The following is a 14,954-nucleotide window of genomic DNA, read 5'->3' as shown; positions in this document are numbered from 1 at the left end:
GCTGCCTGAGGTGGCCAGTGCACCTTGCTGGCCTCCCTGCAGCCGGGGAAGAGCCCCAGGGGCGGCATCGCTCCAGGGTCCCTGGCCTCCATTCTAAAGGCATTTCTCTCCAGGTCCAAACGTGAACAGGAAGTGAATATCCTAAAGAAGACCCTCGAGGAAGAGGCCAAGACGCATGAGGCCCAGATCCAGGAGATGAGGCAGAAGCACTCCCAGGCTGTGGAGGAGCTGGCTGAGCAGCTGGAGCAGACAAAAAGGGTATGTGGGCTTCCGCCAGGGACTGGCTCCCTGCCTTTGTTGGGAGGGGGGATGGGTCTTGCTCCTTGCAGGGGTGGGGCCCTCCTGGAGACTAGCTGCCACTCCGGGCCAGTTCTGTAGGACAGAGTGGCTCCAGAGCCAGACCGCCTGGGTCGGAGGCCAACTCCAGCCCTTAGTGGCTGAGTGACTTGGACAGATAGTCCCCCTGTGCGTCAGTTTCCCCATCTGTAAGGAGGCTGCCGGTAGGTCTGTCTTACACGTGCATGTGAGCTGAGCTGGAGCTGATGACGTGTGAAGCGCTTGTGTAGCTCAGGCTCAGTAAGTTGTTCAACACCATCATCATTACTGTTTCATTAAACAACCTGCCCAGAAAGCTCTCAGAAACTGTGTTTCACAGGGCCTTGGGGTCCCTTTTCTGAAACCTGGATCCTCTCTAGAACACCCCCAAGAGGTGGTCAGCTGGAGTCTTGGGAGAACCCTGCGGATATCAATCCCAGCAGGATTCTCTGCCTGGCAGCTGATGGCCCGGAAGTTCCTTATCAGGATAAGTCCTGCCTCGTTTGGCTCCCAGCTCCCAGCCAGTCTTAGTGGCAGCTCAAGAGGTCAAAGGCCGTTCCATGTGGCAACCTATAAAATACTTACAAACAAGCTCTTTTCATCTGTCTGCCTTCAACTTCCACCTGGTTCTGTGCAGGTTGAAACCTTTCTTTGTTCTTAAGCTGTTTTTATCCAACATTCTTTGTATTCACGGCTTACCCTTGAACTTGCCCATGACCCTGTGGCCCACTTGGTACAGACTAGAATGGGATTGTTGTGTTGGTTCTGTAAACTCCCCTTTATTTTTGGGAAGAACATTACATTATTACTTTGAATATCAAATTTCAAAGAGGCTTCACTGGGTGTCTAACTATGAAAATTATAATTTTCCTCCTTTTATAGGGTCATAACTAAAATAACATCTGCAGTTATAACACCTTATACTTGAATGTTCCCTCTACCCATGAGGGGGCTGGGTGGGGCTTGTTTTAAAAATGGGAAAGTGGAGGCCCTTGGAGAGGGGGACACGTGCTGGGTGTCATTTTCCAGTTGAATGATGAGGACAGATCAGGTGTGCACCTTCTGAGACCAGGACTCTGGCCAGCAGGCCACCTCCCAAACTTCCTCAACACCCCTTTGACCACAGAGGCGGTGGTGTTGGATGCGAGCGCTGTGGTCCCTTCTGGGATACTGGAAAGAGCAGCTTCGTGGCAGGGCCCGGATGCCCCTCTTCACTCCTTTGCTTCCTCCCCTGCCAGGTGAAAGCCAACCTTGAGAAGGCCAAGCAGACCCTGGAGAATGAGCGAGGGGAGCTGGCCAACGAGGTGAAGGTCCTGCTGCAGGGCAAGGGAGACTCAGAGCACAAGCGGAAGAAAGTGGAGGCCCAGCTGCAGGAGCTGCAGGTGAAGTTCAACGAGGGAGAGCGAGTGCGCACGGAGCTGGCGGACAAGGTCACCAAGCTGCAGGTGAGGCCTTTGCTGGGACCCGGGCCCGGGTGTTGGTCCCTTCAGTGATCCTGAGTCTCGGCCCAGTTCTCTAGGACTCTTGTTCTTTGTAAAGCTTCACATGGGCTCCTCAGCAAGGCTTCTGGGTACAGCCTGTGACTCAGGACCAGGTTACCTTGAGGGTACCCAGACGGGGCCAGAGTGGTCATGGTCGAGCTCCCGGGCCTCTGTCTGTCCCGTCGCTGTGCAGGTCGAGCTGGACAACGTGACAGGTCTGCTCACCCAGTCTGACAGCAAGTCCAGCAAGCTCACCAAGGACTTCTCCACTCTGGAGTCGCAGCTGCAGGACACGCAGGTGAGGGTGGCAGCAGGGCTCTGCAGCTGGACCTTCTACAAGGACGCAGTTCCCACATGGCATCCCCTGTCAGATATCCAGGTGTCCCATCCTAGGGCTCCTCAGATTACCCATCCTCCCCTGCATCCACGGGGGTCTCTGGTCCTCCTAGCTCCCCACCAGGTCTTTACAAGCTGTCCCCTGAGTCAGAGGAACCAGCTGTTTCCTCCCGCCATGGGAGTGGGTTCCCTGAAACTCTGGCACTGCACCTCCTGAACCCTGCACCCCTCTTGTCCTTGGAGTAGGAGCTGCTGCAGGAGGAGAACCGGCAGAAGCTGGGCCTGAGCACCAAGCTGAAGCAGGTAGAAGACGAGAAGAATTCCCTGAAGGAGCAGCTGGAGGAGGAGGAGGAGGCCAAGCACAACCTGGAGAAGCAGATTGCCACCCTGCACGCCCAGGTTTGGTGATAGGTCACCTGCAAGACCCCCAGGCTACCGGGTGGCTCAGGGACACTGGTCGGATTCTGCAGGCTGGGTCCGCCCCAGCCTGTCTGAGCTGGGCGCCCTTCCTCAGGGAGCTTCAGTGGTCTCCAGCCCAGGGCTCTTAGCCCTGAGTCCCTGGGTAGAATTCAGGGATCCATTGAACTCGGGGGATGAGACTGAACACCCTTCATTTCACCAGTCTCCAGCTGACACCTAGAATTTCTTTCCTGATACATGTAGACCACAAGCCACGGCAGCCCCAGTGCCTGTCGTCCTGGTCACTAGAAACCACCAGTCACCATGTCCAGACACAGCAGGGCTTGGGGGTGTCATTTTGCTCCCTGCACTCCAGGAGGCTTCTATCTGTCGTGCTCACAGAGAAGCACGTGGGCCACTCACCAGTTTTGTGGAATATCCGGCAGCCACGTTTGTCCATGTTGACTTTCTCGACCATCCTGTGTATTTTATATATCAAATCAGGATGATGAGAAGGAGTCATCATCTGTTCTACGCTGTCAAGGGTCCACAGCCAAAAGTGGACCAAGAGCCCCATTCTGGATCCTGTGTTGGGACTTCAGTGTGCCCTACACTCAGGATGGGCTCACCGTCTGCCCCATGGTCTGGGTAGGAACAGCCAGCACGTGGGCAAGGTGGCAGCTTTCTGTCCACGTGCAAGGAGGAGGCTGCAGGACAGGTGCCCTGGGTCCTCCTGCCAGACAAATTCTCCAAAGGGCACTGGCCCTGCTGTCTGGGGTGAGGTAACTGGCGGACGTGCCCGCCTGGGCCTTGGTCTTTGTAAACGAGCAGCCTGGAGCGGGTCACAGAGGAGAGGCCCTCAGAGATGATCTGCCCTCAGCTCCACGGAGCGCGCAGATGCCCTCAGCACAAAGTTCATCTCTGGCCTGGTAGAAGGGGGAAGCCTCCACACCCAGGTTGGCTCCCTGGTCTGTGTTCATGAGGAGCAGGCCAGCTCCCCGCTGCCTCAGGCACAGGTGTGTTCCCTGAGCAGGTGCCAGCATGGGTGTCCCCTTATTCTTGCTCCTGGCCAGGTGACTGACATGAAGAAGAAGATGGAGGATGGTGTGGGGTGTCTCGAGACTGTGGAAGAAGCCAAGAGGAAGCTGCAGAAGGACCTGGAGGGGCTGAGCCAGCGCTACGAGGAGAAGGTGGCCGCCTACGACAAGCTGGAGAAGACCAAGACGCGGCTGCAGCAGGAGCTGGACGACCTGCTCGTGGACCTGGACCACCAGCGGCAGAGCGTCTCCAACCTGGAGAAGAAGCAGAAGAAGTTTGACCAGGTGTGTGCCACCTGAAGCTCCTTCTCATTTCCTCTCTTCTAGCACCGTGGCCTCAGGCCAAGGCCACTGCCTAGGGGCAGACCCTGGTATCCCATCACCACCTGCAGGCGCTCGGAGGTCCGGCTGGGTTTCCTGCTTACTGGGGGGCCTGGCAGGGAGGTATTCAGAACAGGCCGTCTTCACACCACAGGTTCAGGAGCAAGTGTTTTGCCTTCTGTTTCTTACATTATTCACATTTTTATAATGATCCGATCCGATTTTAATTACTTTGAATTTTGGTTTATGTGTCAGTATCTCCTCTGCACTCTAACGGGTCTTCGGCAGGTTGTAGCCACACCGGCACGGGGCTGGGACAGCAAAACAGAGTAAGTCAGGGCTCGGGTCCCGGGCTCAGGCCGCCCAGCTCTCGTTGTTGTGGATGGGGGTGTCTTGGGCTCAGCCCTGCTGCCTCCTCTCCTGTCGTCTCTGGCCATTGTCATGACGTCAGGGCAGAGTCACGTAGTTGCTACGCAGACACGGCCCCTAAAGTCTAAAGCATTTACTCCCTGGTCCGTTAAGAAATCGTTTGTGCAAAGGGAATGGAAGGTTGGAATACAAGGCCCAGCGAGGGGCGGCCCACGCAGAGTGGACCAGGGGGATTTAAACTCATATACGTGGAGGCGGCCGCACTTGGGCTTCGGGTTTCTAAGCAGCCCATAGTCGTAGGCTTCAAGGTAAATGCCATCCATTCGTTCAGGAGAACTTCCAAAGCCTTTCCAGGTTGGGTAGGTGCAATGTTTCCTGTGGGTTCTCATGGAAGGGGTGCTGTGTGACGTAAAGAACCCTTATTAAGTGATAACAAGGACCTTGCTTTAAAGCAGGGTGACAGAGACAATCTCTACCCTCGTCCGGTTACAGGGGCTTACTGAGCAGTGTGCATCACCCTGGGAACAGCTGGGTTCCCCGGCAGCAGCCTGGTGCTTGCTCTTCCTGGTCCCCACCCCTCAGGGCTGGCACCTGGCCCTTCATTCCTCAAGGATTTGGGTCTGGATGGTCTGCAGGTCCAGAGCTCCTTCTAGGAAGGAGTTCGTTGCCTGAGCCTCATGGCGTCCATATCTCTCCCAGCTCCTGGCTGAGGAGAAGACCATCTCGGCCAAGTATGCGGAGGAGCGTGACCGGGCTGAGGCCGAAGCCCGTGAGAAGGAGACCAAGGCACTGTCACTGGCCCGGGCCCTGGAGGAGGCTGTAGAACAGAAGGCAGAGCTGGAGCGGCTCAACAAGCAGTTCCGCACAGAGATGGAGGACCTCATGAGCTCCAAGGATGACGTGGGCAAGAGTGTGAGTCCCAGGAGGGGCCGAGGGGATAGTTCAGAGGACGAGCAGGTGGGCGGACACTGAGGCAGGGTCTCGGGGACCTCTCGTCCCTCTGCTTATGACTCTGGTTCCTTCGGGTGATAGGTCCACGAGCTAGAGAAGTCTAAGCGGGCCCTGGAGCAGCAAGTAGAAGAGATGAAGACCCAGCTCGAGGAGCTGGAGGACGAGCTTCAGGCCACCGAGGATGCCAAGCTTCGACTGGAGGTGAACCTGCAGGCCATGAAAGCCCAGTTTGAGCGGGACCTGCAGGGCCGGGATGAGCAGAGTGAGGAGAAGAAGAAGCAGCTGGTTAGACAGGTGTGTACATCCCTCCTGCTCCCCCTGGACAGGGACATGGCCCCCCAGCCTGCCCCCCACGTTCCGGACAAGCTTCTTTTCTGTCCTCCTACTTGGGTTGTCCTCAGGAAGGGCGGGGGAGTCAGCAGCTCTATCAGGGGGTTTCTGTTCAGTCATTCTTATTGGCCACTGGAGGCTGCATGGGTCCCAGAACTGGGCCGAAGCCACCTGGGCTCCGAGCTGCAGTGGGGTCTGTGTGTGGTCCAGCCTCTGGAGCTGCCAGTGTCTCCCCGCAGGTGCGGGAGATGGAGGCAGAGCTGGAAGATGAGAGGAAGCAGCGTTCTATGGCAATGGCCGCGCGGAAGAAGCTGGAGATGGACCTGAAGGACCTGGAGGCCCACATTGACTCCGCCAACAAGAACCGCGACGAAGCCATCAAACAGCTGAGAAAGCTGCAGGTGAGGTCAGCCCGGCCCAAACCGGATCTGGCCGGACTCGGTGGCCCTGGGCTCAGTGGGGCTGGGACACTAGTGGGGTGGCCAGTGAACGCCAGGAAGGGCCGCCCTCTGCTAGCCAGGGAAGGCCTTGGTGCCCTTAGCCCATCTCATGATGGAGACTCGGGCCAGAGGCTGAGGGGAAATAGTCTGAGAGCAAACCTCTGAGTCCATTGAAGAATGAAGTGTGTGCACCCAGCCCTGCATGGAGTTGGGGGGTAGTCACCTAGTGGCGCATTTTCAGGAGAAACCTGCTGTGGTCCCCAGGTGACCCTGTGCAGCCTAGTGGGCGATGATGGAAGGTTGGGGCTGAAGGTTCAGAGGAGCAGCCGGAGCGGGGACACTCTGGGACATTCTCACCTGACCCCTAGTTAAGGAATAACGAGTTTAAAAGATTTCTGAGGTGCTACATCATACCCAGCACCCTGGCAGCAACAAGAATACATTTAAACGCCATTGTTGGTGAGGGCACAGGGCACAGATGCCCTGCAGGCCGCTGGCAGTCTCTTGCTAGCATCTGGGTGCAGCTAACGAGAGTCGTACCCTTTGACATGGGGAGTCTCAATTTGGGATTTTCTGCCCAAGAAGAAAAAGAGCTACTTCACAAAATCTTTGGAATTAAAATACACGGCGTGAGAATAAAAAAGGAAGGAGTCCCGCCCTCCCTGTGGTCGGGAGGACCTGGCAGGGGAGCAGGTGTGCGCTGGGGATGGTGCAGCAGTGCAGGACCCCCATGCCCAGGGAGCTGCAGGGAGTGGAAGCCACGCAACTCCGGCTAACACGTGCGCCGAGACTCACACCCAGAGCGTGCTTGCGGATCCTAATGGCCTAGAAGTGCACAAATGGTGGAGGGCACAGGGACATTTTGCTTTAATTACTACTTAGCCCTTTTTAATGGTCCTGTCAGGGTGAGAAGCAGCCACAAGCTCCTGCTCCACATTGTCCTTGGAGGGGGTGGGAGGGCAGGTGGTGGGGCAGGGGCCGGACGGTGGCCTCTGGGGTGGGGGTGCCAAGCGTCTTCTCCTGGCCCCCAGGCCCAGATGAAGGACTACATGCGTGAGCTGGACGACACGCGTGCCTCCCGCGAGGAGATCCTGGCGCAGGCCAAAGAGAACGAGAAGAAGCTGAAGAGCATGGAGGCTGAGATGATTCAGCTGCAGGAGGTGGTCTGGGGCCAAGGGGCGGGACACTCAGGGTTGCTGCCCTGTGGCGGGAGGGGCAGCTCAGGGCCTCCCCTGGGCCAGTGTTGGGTGGGGACAGAAACACAGTAGTGGAGCTCTGGGGACGAGTGGGGGTGGCTCTCTGTGACAGAAGTCCCCTCAGGGCTTCACTAAGTAGCAGGGCTCCCTGGAATGAAAGGAGACGTGTGTGATCACCACCTCCTGCTGGACCTGGAAAGGAGGGGTGCCTCCCAGACGCCTGTGCCCTGATGTCCCCTTGCCTGTCACATATGATGCACATATGAGAGCATTCTGCTTCTCGCTGGTCCTGACATCCAGGCATGTCCTCTTCTGCTCTTGCCGTATTGGCTGTGCTCTCCTTTGGTCACTTTTGAGCCTTTCTCCATGGCGCCTCACCCTGGGGGCGAAGCCCCTTTCCTTTACTTGGGTTTCAGGGCCCTCACGCCCAGGTCCTAACACACATCTGTTTGCGGTCCCTCCCAGTGTCAGGTCTGCCCAGGGTGAAGAGGGTCCAGTATGCCGCATTCGGCCAGGACGGTTCCTTCCTTACCTCTACACCCCCGGCACCAGGCCTGGGTCCTAGCACTCAGATGTGTGGGCTTTGTAAACATGTGGCACCCCAGCTTTGACCTCAGAGGGAGCAGTCAGCCCTGTGAGCCAGAGGGACTCATGAGAAAGGACTTCATGGAGGAGGCGGGCCCAGGAAGGGGTAGAAGACAGGGCCAGGGGCTTGGGGAGGATGGCGGTGCACAGGGCCTGGTGTGGAAGAGGTGGCCTTTCAGGGTGCGGGCTGCCCAGTGGGTCACACTCTGGGTTCTCATGGCAGGAACTGGCAGCTGCCGAGCGTGCCAAGCGTCAGGCCCAGCAGGAGCGGGACGAGCTGGCCGACGAGATTGCCAACAGCAGCGGCAAAGGGTGAGCAAAGGGTGAGCAAAGGCGGGTGTTGGTGGGGAGCCCTCCTCTGGGATGGGCCCCTTCTCACTCCTCTGGCCTCCCCCAGGGCCCTGGCGTTGGAGGAGAAGCGGCGCCTGGAGGCTCGCATCGCCCAGCTGGAGGAGGAGCTGGAGGAGGAGCAGGGCAACACGGAGCTGGTGAACGACCGGCTGAAGAAGGCCAACCTGCAGGTGGGCGGGGCGGGGGCACTCCCTCTGCACCAGGCTCAGGGCTGCAGGTTCTGAGCACCACCTGGGCAAAGCCAGCAGCTTCTGAATTGCTTAGGGGAGGAGGTCCTAGCTGCTGTTATGTTTTGGGGACCCATTATTATCAGGGGCTCTGCAGGATCCGGCTGTCCCCCCTCTGTCCCCAGCAGGATCCCCAGTTTTCCTCAAGGTCATTGGCTCTTCTTCCCACAGATTGACCAGATCAACACTGACCTGAACCTCGAGCGCAGTCACGCCCAAAAGAACGAGAACGCCAGGCAGCAGCTCGAGCGCCAGAACAAGGAGCTCAAGGTCAAGCTGCAGGAGATGGAGGGCACTGTCAAGTCCAAGTACAAGGCCTCCATCACTGCCCTGGAGGCCAAGATCGCACAGCTGGAAGAGCAGCTGGACAACGAGACCAAGTAGGTATCCCTGTCCTGTCACCTGGAACAGTCTTCAAGCCCACCTGCAGTCCTGTCCCTGAGTCCAATCAGGAATCAGCTTTCTGTCCCCAAGTCCCAGAAGCTGTTTCCCCCATCCTGACGGGGCCGCCCTGTTTCGCTGGGGCCTTGTGGAGTTGGAGTAGCTGCCCTTGGCTGCGTCTGAAGTTGGGGGTTTTGGGGACCACCTCTGAGGGCTGCACGGGGAGAGGTAGGGGGCTCACAGCCACCTGGGGGATAACTGGGCTGAGCAAGACGGAGACTTGTTTGTAGGTAACGGGCCGCACTGGCGCCCAGCCTCAGTCTCCCTTTTCCTAGCTGCACATATGCTGTGAGGTGGTGCTTCCCTTCCCGGGGCACCAGTTTTCCCATCTGAGAAACGGGGCCGATTACACTGCCTCTGGGAGAGACAAAGCTTATAGTGGGTGTTCCGTCAAGAGGGTCTGCCTGGGCATCAAGGCCTCCCTGGAGGGCAAATCCCAGTGAGGCCCCGGGATGGGCAGTCCAGCTTGTGGTTTGTGGGCCACACCCTCTGAAGGAGGGTGCCCCCCTGAGCTGCTGTGTCTGTACCTGGCAGGGAGCGCCAGGCGGCGTGCAAGCAGGTGCGTCGGGCCGAGAAGAAGCTGAAGGACGTGTTGCTGCAGGTGGATGATGAGCGCAGGAATGCGGAGCAGTTCAAGGACCAGGTGTGTTTGCGGGCAGAGCAGTGGGGCCCTGGGCTGGTGGGGCTGGGCGGGCCTCACTCTCCCAGAGCCCCTAACCTGGGCCACACCTCTCCACAGGCTGACAAGGCGTCCACCCGCCTGAAACAACTCAAGCGGCAGCTGGAGGAGGCCGAGGAGGAGGCCCAGCGGGCCAACGCCTCTCGCAGGAAGCTGCAGCGCGAGCTGGAGGATGCCACCGAGACGGCCGACGCCATGAACCGCGAGGTCAGCTCCCTCAAGAACAAGCTCAGGTGAGCCCTGCCTCCACCTGCCCCTCGCATGTTCGTTGTGCACGGCACGTGTAGACAGCGAAGCTCCAGTGAGGGCGGTCCCTTCCTCAACTGCACGCCGGGGAGCACAGTTCTTGAGGCGAGAAAGTGCTTGTTCAGGGCCGCTGCCCCTCCGGGTTCTTCTTGCCTCCCGGGCTACGGCCCAGCCTTTGGCACAAACCGTGAACTCTGGGTCGTTCAGCCCATCCTGCTGGGAAGTCTGCTCGCGCGCTGCTCCCACCCTGATGTGCAGAGGCAGCCCTGGCCCATCCCAGGGGCCTAGAGAGCACTCGCTGGCAGAGGCTGCTGTCACCTTACTGGGCCTGCTGGACAGGGAGGGGCTTCCTTGCGTTTCTCCAGGGAGTGTTGACATCTGAGAAGTGGGAGATCGCTGAGGCAGGGGTCTTTCCCCACCCCCCATCCTCATTTCTGCCTCCTTTTCACAACAGTCCTCTTGTAAAGCATGAAATCAACAAGAGCGGACACTCTAGTCCGTGTTTAATGTTCATTTTCTACGTGTGATGGAAGAACACGCTGGTCTTCGAACATTGCTTCCCGCACCTCTCGGTTTCCCCTGTTTTATGCTAAGTTTGCGCAAAGGGTGGCATTTTTTGGGAGGCGACTCCATCTATTCTCCTGCCTTTCCCCCTTTTCATCTGTCCTGATTTCCTGGAGGTGTTTGCTAGTGTCGTGGGCTGAAGGGGAAGCTTTAAGGGCCTGTTCTGGTAGCTGCCCTGTCCTGGCTGGAGGCAGTGGCCCAGAGGCCCTGTGTAGTCTCTCCCATGGGATGTTAGGCACCAGTTTCCCTCTAAGCTTCGCTGCGGAATGTGTGAGCTGTGCTTGGGCCACCCTGGCAGGCCCTCTGACCTCTGCCTCTGCCCCCAGGCGTGGGGACCTGCCATTTGTCGTGCCCCGCCGAATGGCCCGGAAAGGCGCTGGCGAATGCTCGGATGAGGAGGTGGACGGCAAAGCCGATGGGGCTGAAGCCAAAGCTGCCGAATAACCTCTCCTCCTGCTGCCCAAGAAGGACAGACCGACCAACCGACCAAGGGATGACTCCGCCTCCCCTTCCTAGCCCCCCACCTTCTTGGGACTGCTGTGACCAAACTCTCAACCCTTCCCCCCAGGCCTGGGGACCTCAGGCCTGCGCTCCCTTCCTCGGCCCCCCCAGGCCTTGTTGAGGGCCTTTGGCTTCTCTGCTGCAGCCCCGCCTGCTCCCCTCCCCTGCGCCCCAGAATCCGATACCAAAGAGTCAGGGTCCTGGGCCCCGGGCTCAGGAATGAGTGGCCTGCTGGACCTTCGGCCTTCTCTTGCCAAAAGCACAAGGCGGCGAGGCAAGAAGGGAGGCCACTGGGGTGGGCCAGAGAGTTTTCTACGAATCTATTTTTATTCACCCTAAGGAGTTTTGAGAGCCCAGCACCCCAGAAGAGTGGTCACCTTCCCCGCCTCTGCCACCAGCTCTTCCCCTACCCCCATCTTTGCTGTTGGCAATCACACGCGGTGACCTCACACCCTCTGCCCCATCAGCCCCCCTCCCGGGGGCTCTGGGTGGCCTGGTGAGGGCAGGCCCAGGGGTGCCACCTCTGTGCAGGGCACAGAATGCTGGGCGTGGGCAGGGAGGTAGCCCCTCCCCACTCGCACCGGGCAGCGCCCCATCCCCTTCCTGACCCTAAGACGTCTCAAGTGCAATGATGGCCCCGTCCCTCCTTTGCCGAGGGCAGCCGGCCGGCCCTGTCACCGCAAGGTCATCGGGCCAAGCAGACAGGGCCGAGGGGCCAAGCTGGAAAGGCCAGCAGTATCTTCTCCCAACACTCTTGGGGACCAAATATACATAATGGTTAAGGGACTTGTCCCAAGTTTGACAGCCAGCGCTTCAGACAGGGCCAGAGTCCCTCCCACAGCATCCTGTACCTACCCCAGGACGGGGGCCCGGGGGTGGTTTGTCTGCACCGTCGACTCGGTATCGTGGAAGACCTCGCCACCTGCACAGATGTTTTTTGAAAGAAGAAAAAAAAAGGTTTCCTCTTTTCCCCCTTCTTGTGATCATTGATAGACTCCCCAGTCTTTATCACTGCCTGCCTTTGGAACCACGGTTAGAAGAGAGTAGCGTGCCCTACACTGGTCTACACTGGTTGCTGAATTGACCTGTACTCCTGTTTTGTATATGCTGCATTAGACCTACTTATGGCAAAGAAGGCATTCTTTTTAAAGGAAACAAACTCAACAAATCATGAAGCTGTGTTCAAGCTGCATGTGCCTACAAAGCTCTGAATTCAGGTCCCAGTTGCTGTCACAAAGGAGTGAATGGCACTCCCAGCCCCACCCCTATTTTATAGAATAAAAGTGCCTTAGCGTGTGTTGCAGCCGTCACCACTACAGGAAGCTGGTTTACAGATGTTTTCCACTGAGCATCACAATAAAGAGTACCATGTGCTATGAGCCTCGTGTCTCGTGGTGTCCGTCTGCCGCAGAGGGCGGCCTGAAGGCAGTGGGCTTTGTTTTGGCAGTGGGCACCCGCTTTGTGCATCCTGGAAGCCTCCAGTGCTGCAGTGTGGCTGGGGCACAGGCCTGAGTAGGGAGGACGCTAGAAAGGCAGGCGGGGCCAGCCAGGTTCAAGGATGCTGAGGGTGGCTCTCGTAAGCCTTGGTTCATTGTTTACTGAGTACCTACTCTGCTTGACACTGAGCTGGCACAAGGTAGAGACACGGCTCAGGAAGACTGATGTCCCCACAGTTGCAAGAGGTGGGGGGAGGGAGGAACATTTTTCCTTAGAGTAGGGATGTGGCAGCCACTTGACTGAACGTTGGACGCAAGCAGCGAGCCCTGGGCTACTGTTTGACGTTCTTCATGGGGAAGGCGCACCTTCTCCCCTGGGGAGGAAGCAGCAGCAGCTGCCATGGGAGGTAGGCAGGGCCAGGCCCCAGAGGGCTTAGGGGCAGCTGCTAGCTTTCAGGGGCATTGGGTTTTCCAGTCTGAAGTTCCAGCCATGGTCCTTGTCACATCACCCATTCTGGGTTGGCTTCCAGCTTCCCCAGCTCATTGTGACCTCAAACAAGGCGGGTGGAAGCTTTCTGCCGCGTCTGGAGCCAGCAGGGAGAGTTAGGGGAGAAAATGACATCTTCAGAATGCTTGAGGGTTCTAAGGATTTCTCGTGCTCTGGGAACGTGGCATAGTCCCGAAAACAAAACTAAAGAAAAGTCACACCAGCCCAGCTTCCCCACATTTTGGGAAAGTCATTCACCTCGTTGGAACCTTAGCTTTCCTTTTAGAAACGAGAAATGAATGTTCCCATCACAGGAGGTTGGAGCAGTTAACGATTCTGTGTGTGAAAACGCTTCATGAAGTGTAAAGGGCTCAGGCCCTGTTATTTTTCCCACAAGAGTTGGGCTTTTTAAGGATTATTTACATTTTTAAAAACCATGAAAGGGTACGTAACCAAACTGCCCATCTGACCCATTTTGAAGGGTGCAGTTTGGTGGCAGTAAGGTCATCAGGTGGCTGTGCGGTCACCACGGCCCTTCACAGATCTGTCTGCAGAGGAGGAGCTCTGTCCCCAGGACACACTAACTCCCCACATCCCCTCCCCTCCCAGCCCCTGACAACTGTCTGTCACCCTCACCGTCCAGGCACCTCAGGTCACTGGAGTCACGTGGCCTTTGCCTGTTAGTGACTGGATTGCTGCGCTAGGGCAGAGTCCTCAGGGTTCATCCCCGGGGCGGCAGCGTGTGCGGATCTGCCTTTTTCTGCCATCGTGTGCGCGCGCGCGCATGGGCCCACCCACCTTCGGCTTCTGTGACTCATGCTGCTGTGCATGTGAGTGTGCAGATAGCCCTTTGAGACCCTGCTTTCAGCTTTGGGGCTGGTGCCCAGAGGTGGAATTGTGGGGGTGCAGTGTACCTCTGTGAGTGCTCTCTGAGGAGCCCAGCCCAGCTGTTTTTCTCAGAGGCCAGGTGCTATTATTTCTGAGGCCAGACAAGAGTCCCCAGGGTCTCCTTACAGCTGGAACAGAGGCAGGCACCCGCACCGGAGGTGCCAGTGTTCACAGCCCCTCCTTACCCCTCCTGTTTGGGCTCTGCGGAACTTGAGACTGCCTCCTCTCCCTGGACTGAGGCGCTTTTGCAGCATCCTTACTACGTAGCAGGATGCCTTCCAACTTAAAATCACTCATCTAGATAAATTGTTCAATACCCTGTTTTAAATTGGAATCCAAAACCTGTTAACTCTGAGAATGTGTCCAATTCTTGTGAACATACATGTACATTAAAATTAAACACACAGTATTTGTCTTGACTTCAACATAAAAATACTAAAATTATGAGTTTGATTTTTGTCATATTTACACTTAGTCCTAACCCTTCCGAAGCTGATGATTCTTACTCACTTGGGCCCAATTTTACGACCTGACCAAAGACAAGTAGGAATGTTCCCTGGAGATGCTGGCAGCTGGGCAACGAGTGGCTGAGACTGGTGGCCACTCCCTGTAGTGTCGCCAGGTGCCGCTGGCGTGGGGGTAGGTCCCGTGTCCGCAGCCCGAGGTGCCGGTCTCTGCTCACGGCTCGGATGACTGCAAGCAGCCCCTTTGTCACGGTCAGCGTGAGGCTCCCTGCCCACCCCCACCGTCCCTACGAAAGGGAGGGCGACAGGGAGATAGGGCCCCTGTTCTGGAACACAAAACTCACAATGTCCCATGTGTGTGAGCCACGCGTGCCTCCCCTCGTGTGGGAGAGCCCGGGCCGGGCCGGGCCGGAGTGGGCTGAGGGTGCACGCTGGGTGCCTCTGGGTGGCTGACTCCTCCAGCCTCCACCAGGTGATGCTGGTGGCGCAGGCCAGACGCCTTTCTAAGCAATTTTGGGGTTACTTTTCCACTGAGTCGGGGTTTTGTTCACAGTGGGCCGAAAGTTGCTCATTGACCAAGGCTTTTGGCCAAGACCCCGACTCTGAGGCTGCCATCATCCCAGGTGACCTTCTGTGATGTTGAATGTCCAGCTGAGTCCCATTTACTAGTCACTGGGTCTTTGGTCCCTAAGTGGGGTGATCGCCACCCTGGAGTCAGGAGATGCCTAATTCTCACCTCAGCTTGCTTTGGAGCCCCCACCTTGGTTGTGCCTCCAGGAGACCGTGTCCCTCAAGGCCACGGAGGTCTGTCTGGAGTCCATTCTGCATTCCTTCCAGAGGGTGCCTACGGAACGGGACCGCAGCTCCAATGGGTGTGTAACTGAGTTCCGCCTCTCACACGGGCATTGTC

At 57.6% G+C, this 14,954-nt stretch overlaps 1 protein-coding gene across 2 annotated transcripts in view; it reads left to right on the top strand.

Annotated features, from left to right (window-relative positions):
- Nucleotides 1–12,148, top strand: part of MYH9 (myosin heavy chain 9) — an 88,340-nt gene extending 76,192 nt beyond the window's left edge. For both annotated transcript variants that reach the window (XM_024579459.4, XM_045187194.2), the window contains exons 27-41: nt 114–258; nt 1,554–1,760; nt 1,990–2,094; nt 2,379–2,531; nt 3,605–3,853; nt 4,958–5,170; nt 5,291–5,503; nt 5,779–5,940; nt 7,011–7,139; nt 7,984–8,072; nt 8,158–8,281; nt 8,510–8,718; nt 9,314–9,422; nt 9,519–9,691; nt 10,595–12,148. In XM_024579459.4, the coding sequence (XP_024435227.2) occupies nt 114–258; nt 1,554–1,760; nt 1,990–2,094; nt 2,379–2,531; nt 3,605–3,853; nt 4,958–5,170; nt 5,291–5,503; nt 5,779–5,940; nt 7,011–7,139; nt 7,984–8,072; nt 8,158–8,281; nt 8,510–8,718; nt 9,314–9,422; nt 9,519–9,691; nt 10,595–10,712 (2,398 nt within the window). In that variant the 3' untranslated portion in view covers nt 10,713–12,148. The remainder of the gene's footprint in view (nt 1–113; nt 259–1,553; nt 1,761–1,989; nt 2,095–2,378; nt 2,532–3,604; nt 3,854–4,957; nt 5,171–5,290; nt 5,504–5,778; nt 5,941–7,010; nt 7,140–7,983; nt 8,073–8,157; nt 8,282–8,509; nt 8,719–9,313; nt 9,423–9,518; nt 9,692–10,594) is intronic.
- The last annotated feature ends 2,806 nt before the right edge of the window (nt 12,149–14,954 follow it).

Source organism: Desmodus rotundus, chromosome 3 (genome assembly GCF_022682495.2).
Source record: "Desmodus rotundus isolate HL8 chromosome 3, HLdesRot8A.1, whole genome shotgun sequence".
Taxonomy (NCBI): domain Eukaryota; kingdom Metazoa; phylum Chordata; class Mammalia; order Chiroptera; family Phyllostomidae; genus Desmodus; species Desmodus rotundus.
Note: the sequence above shows the minus strand (reverse complement) of the source record. Positions and strands in the feature narration are given on the sequence as shown.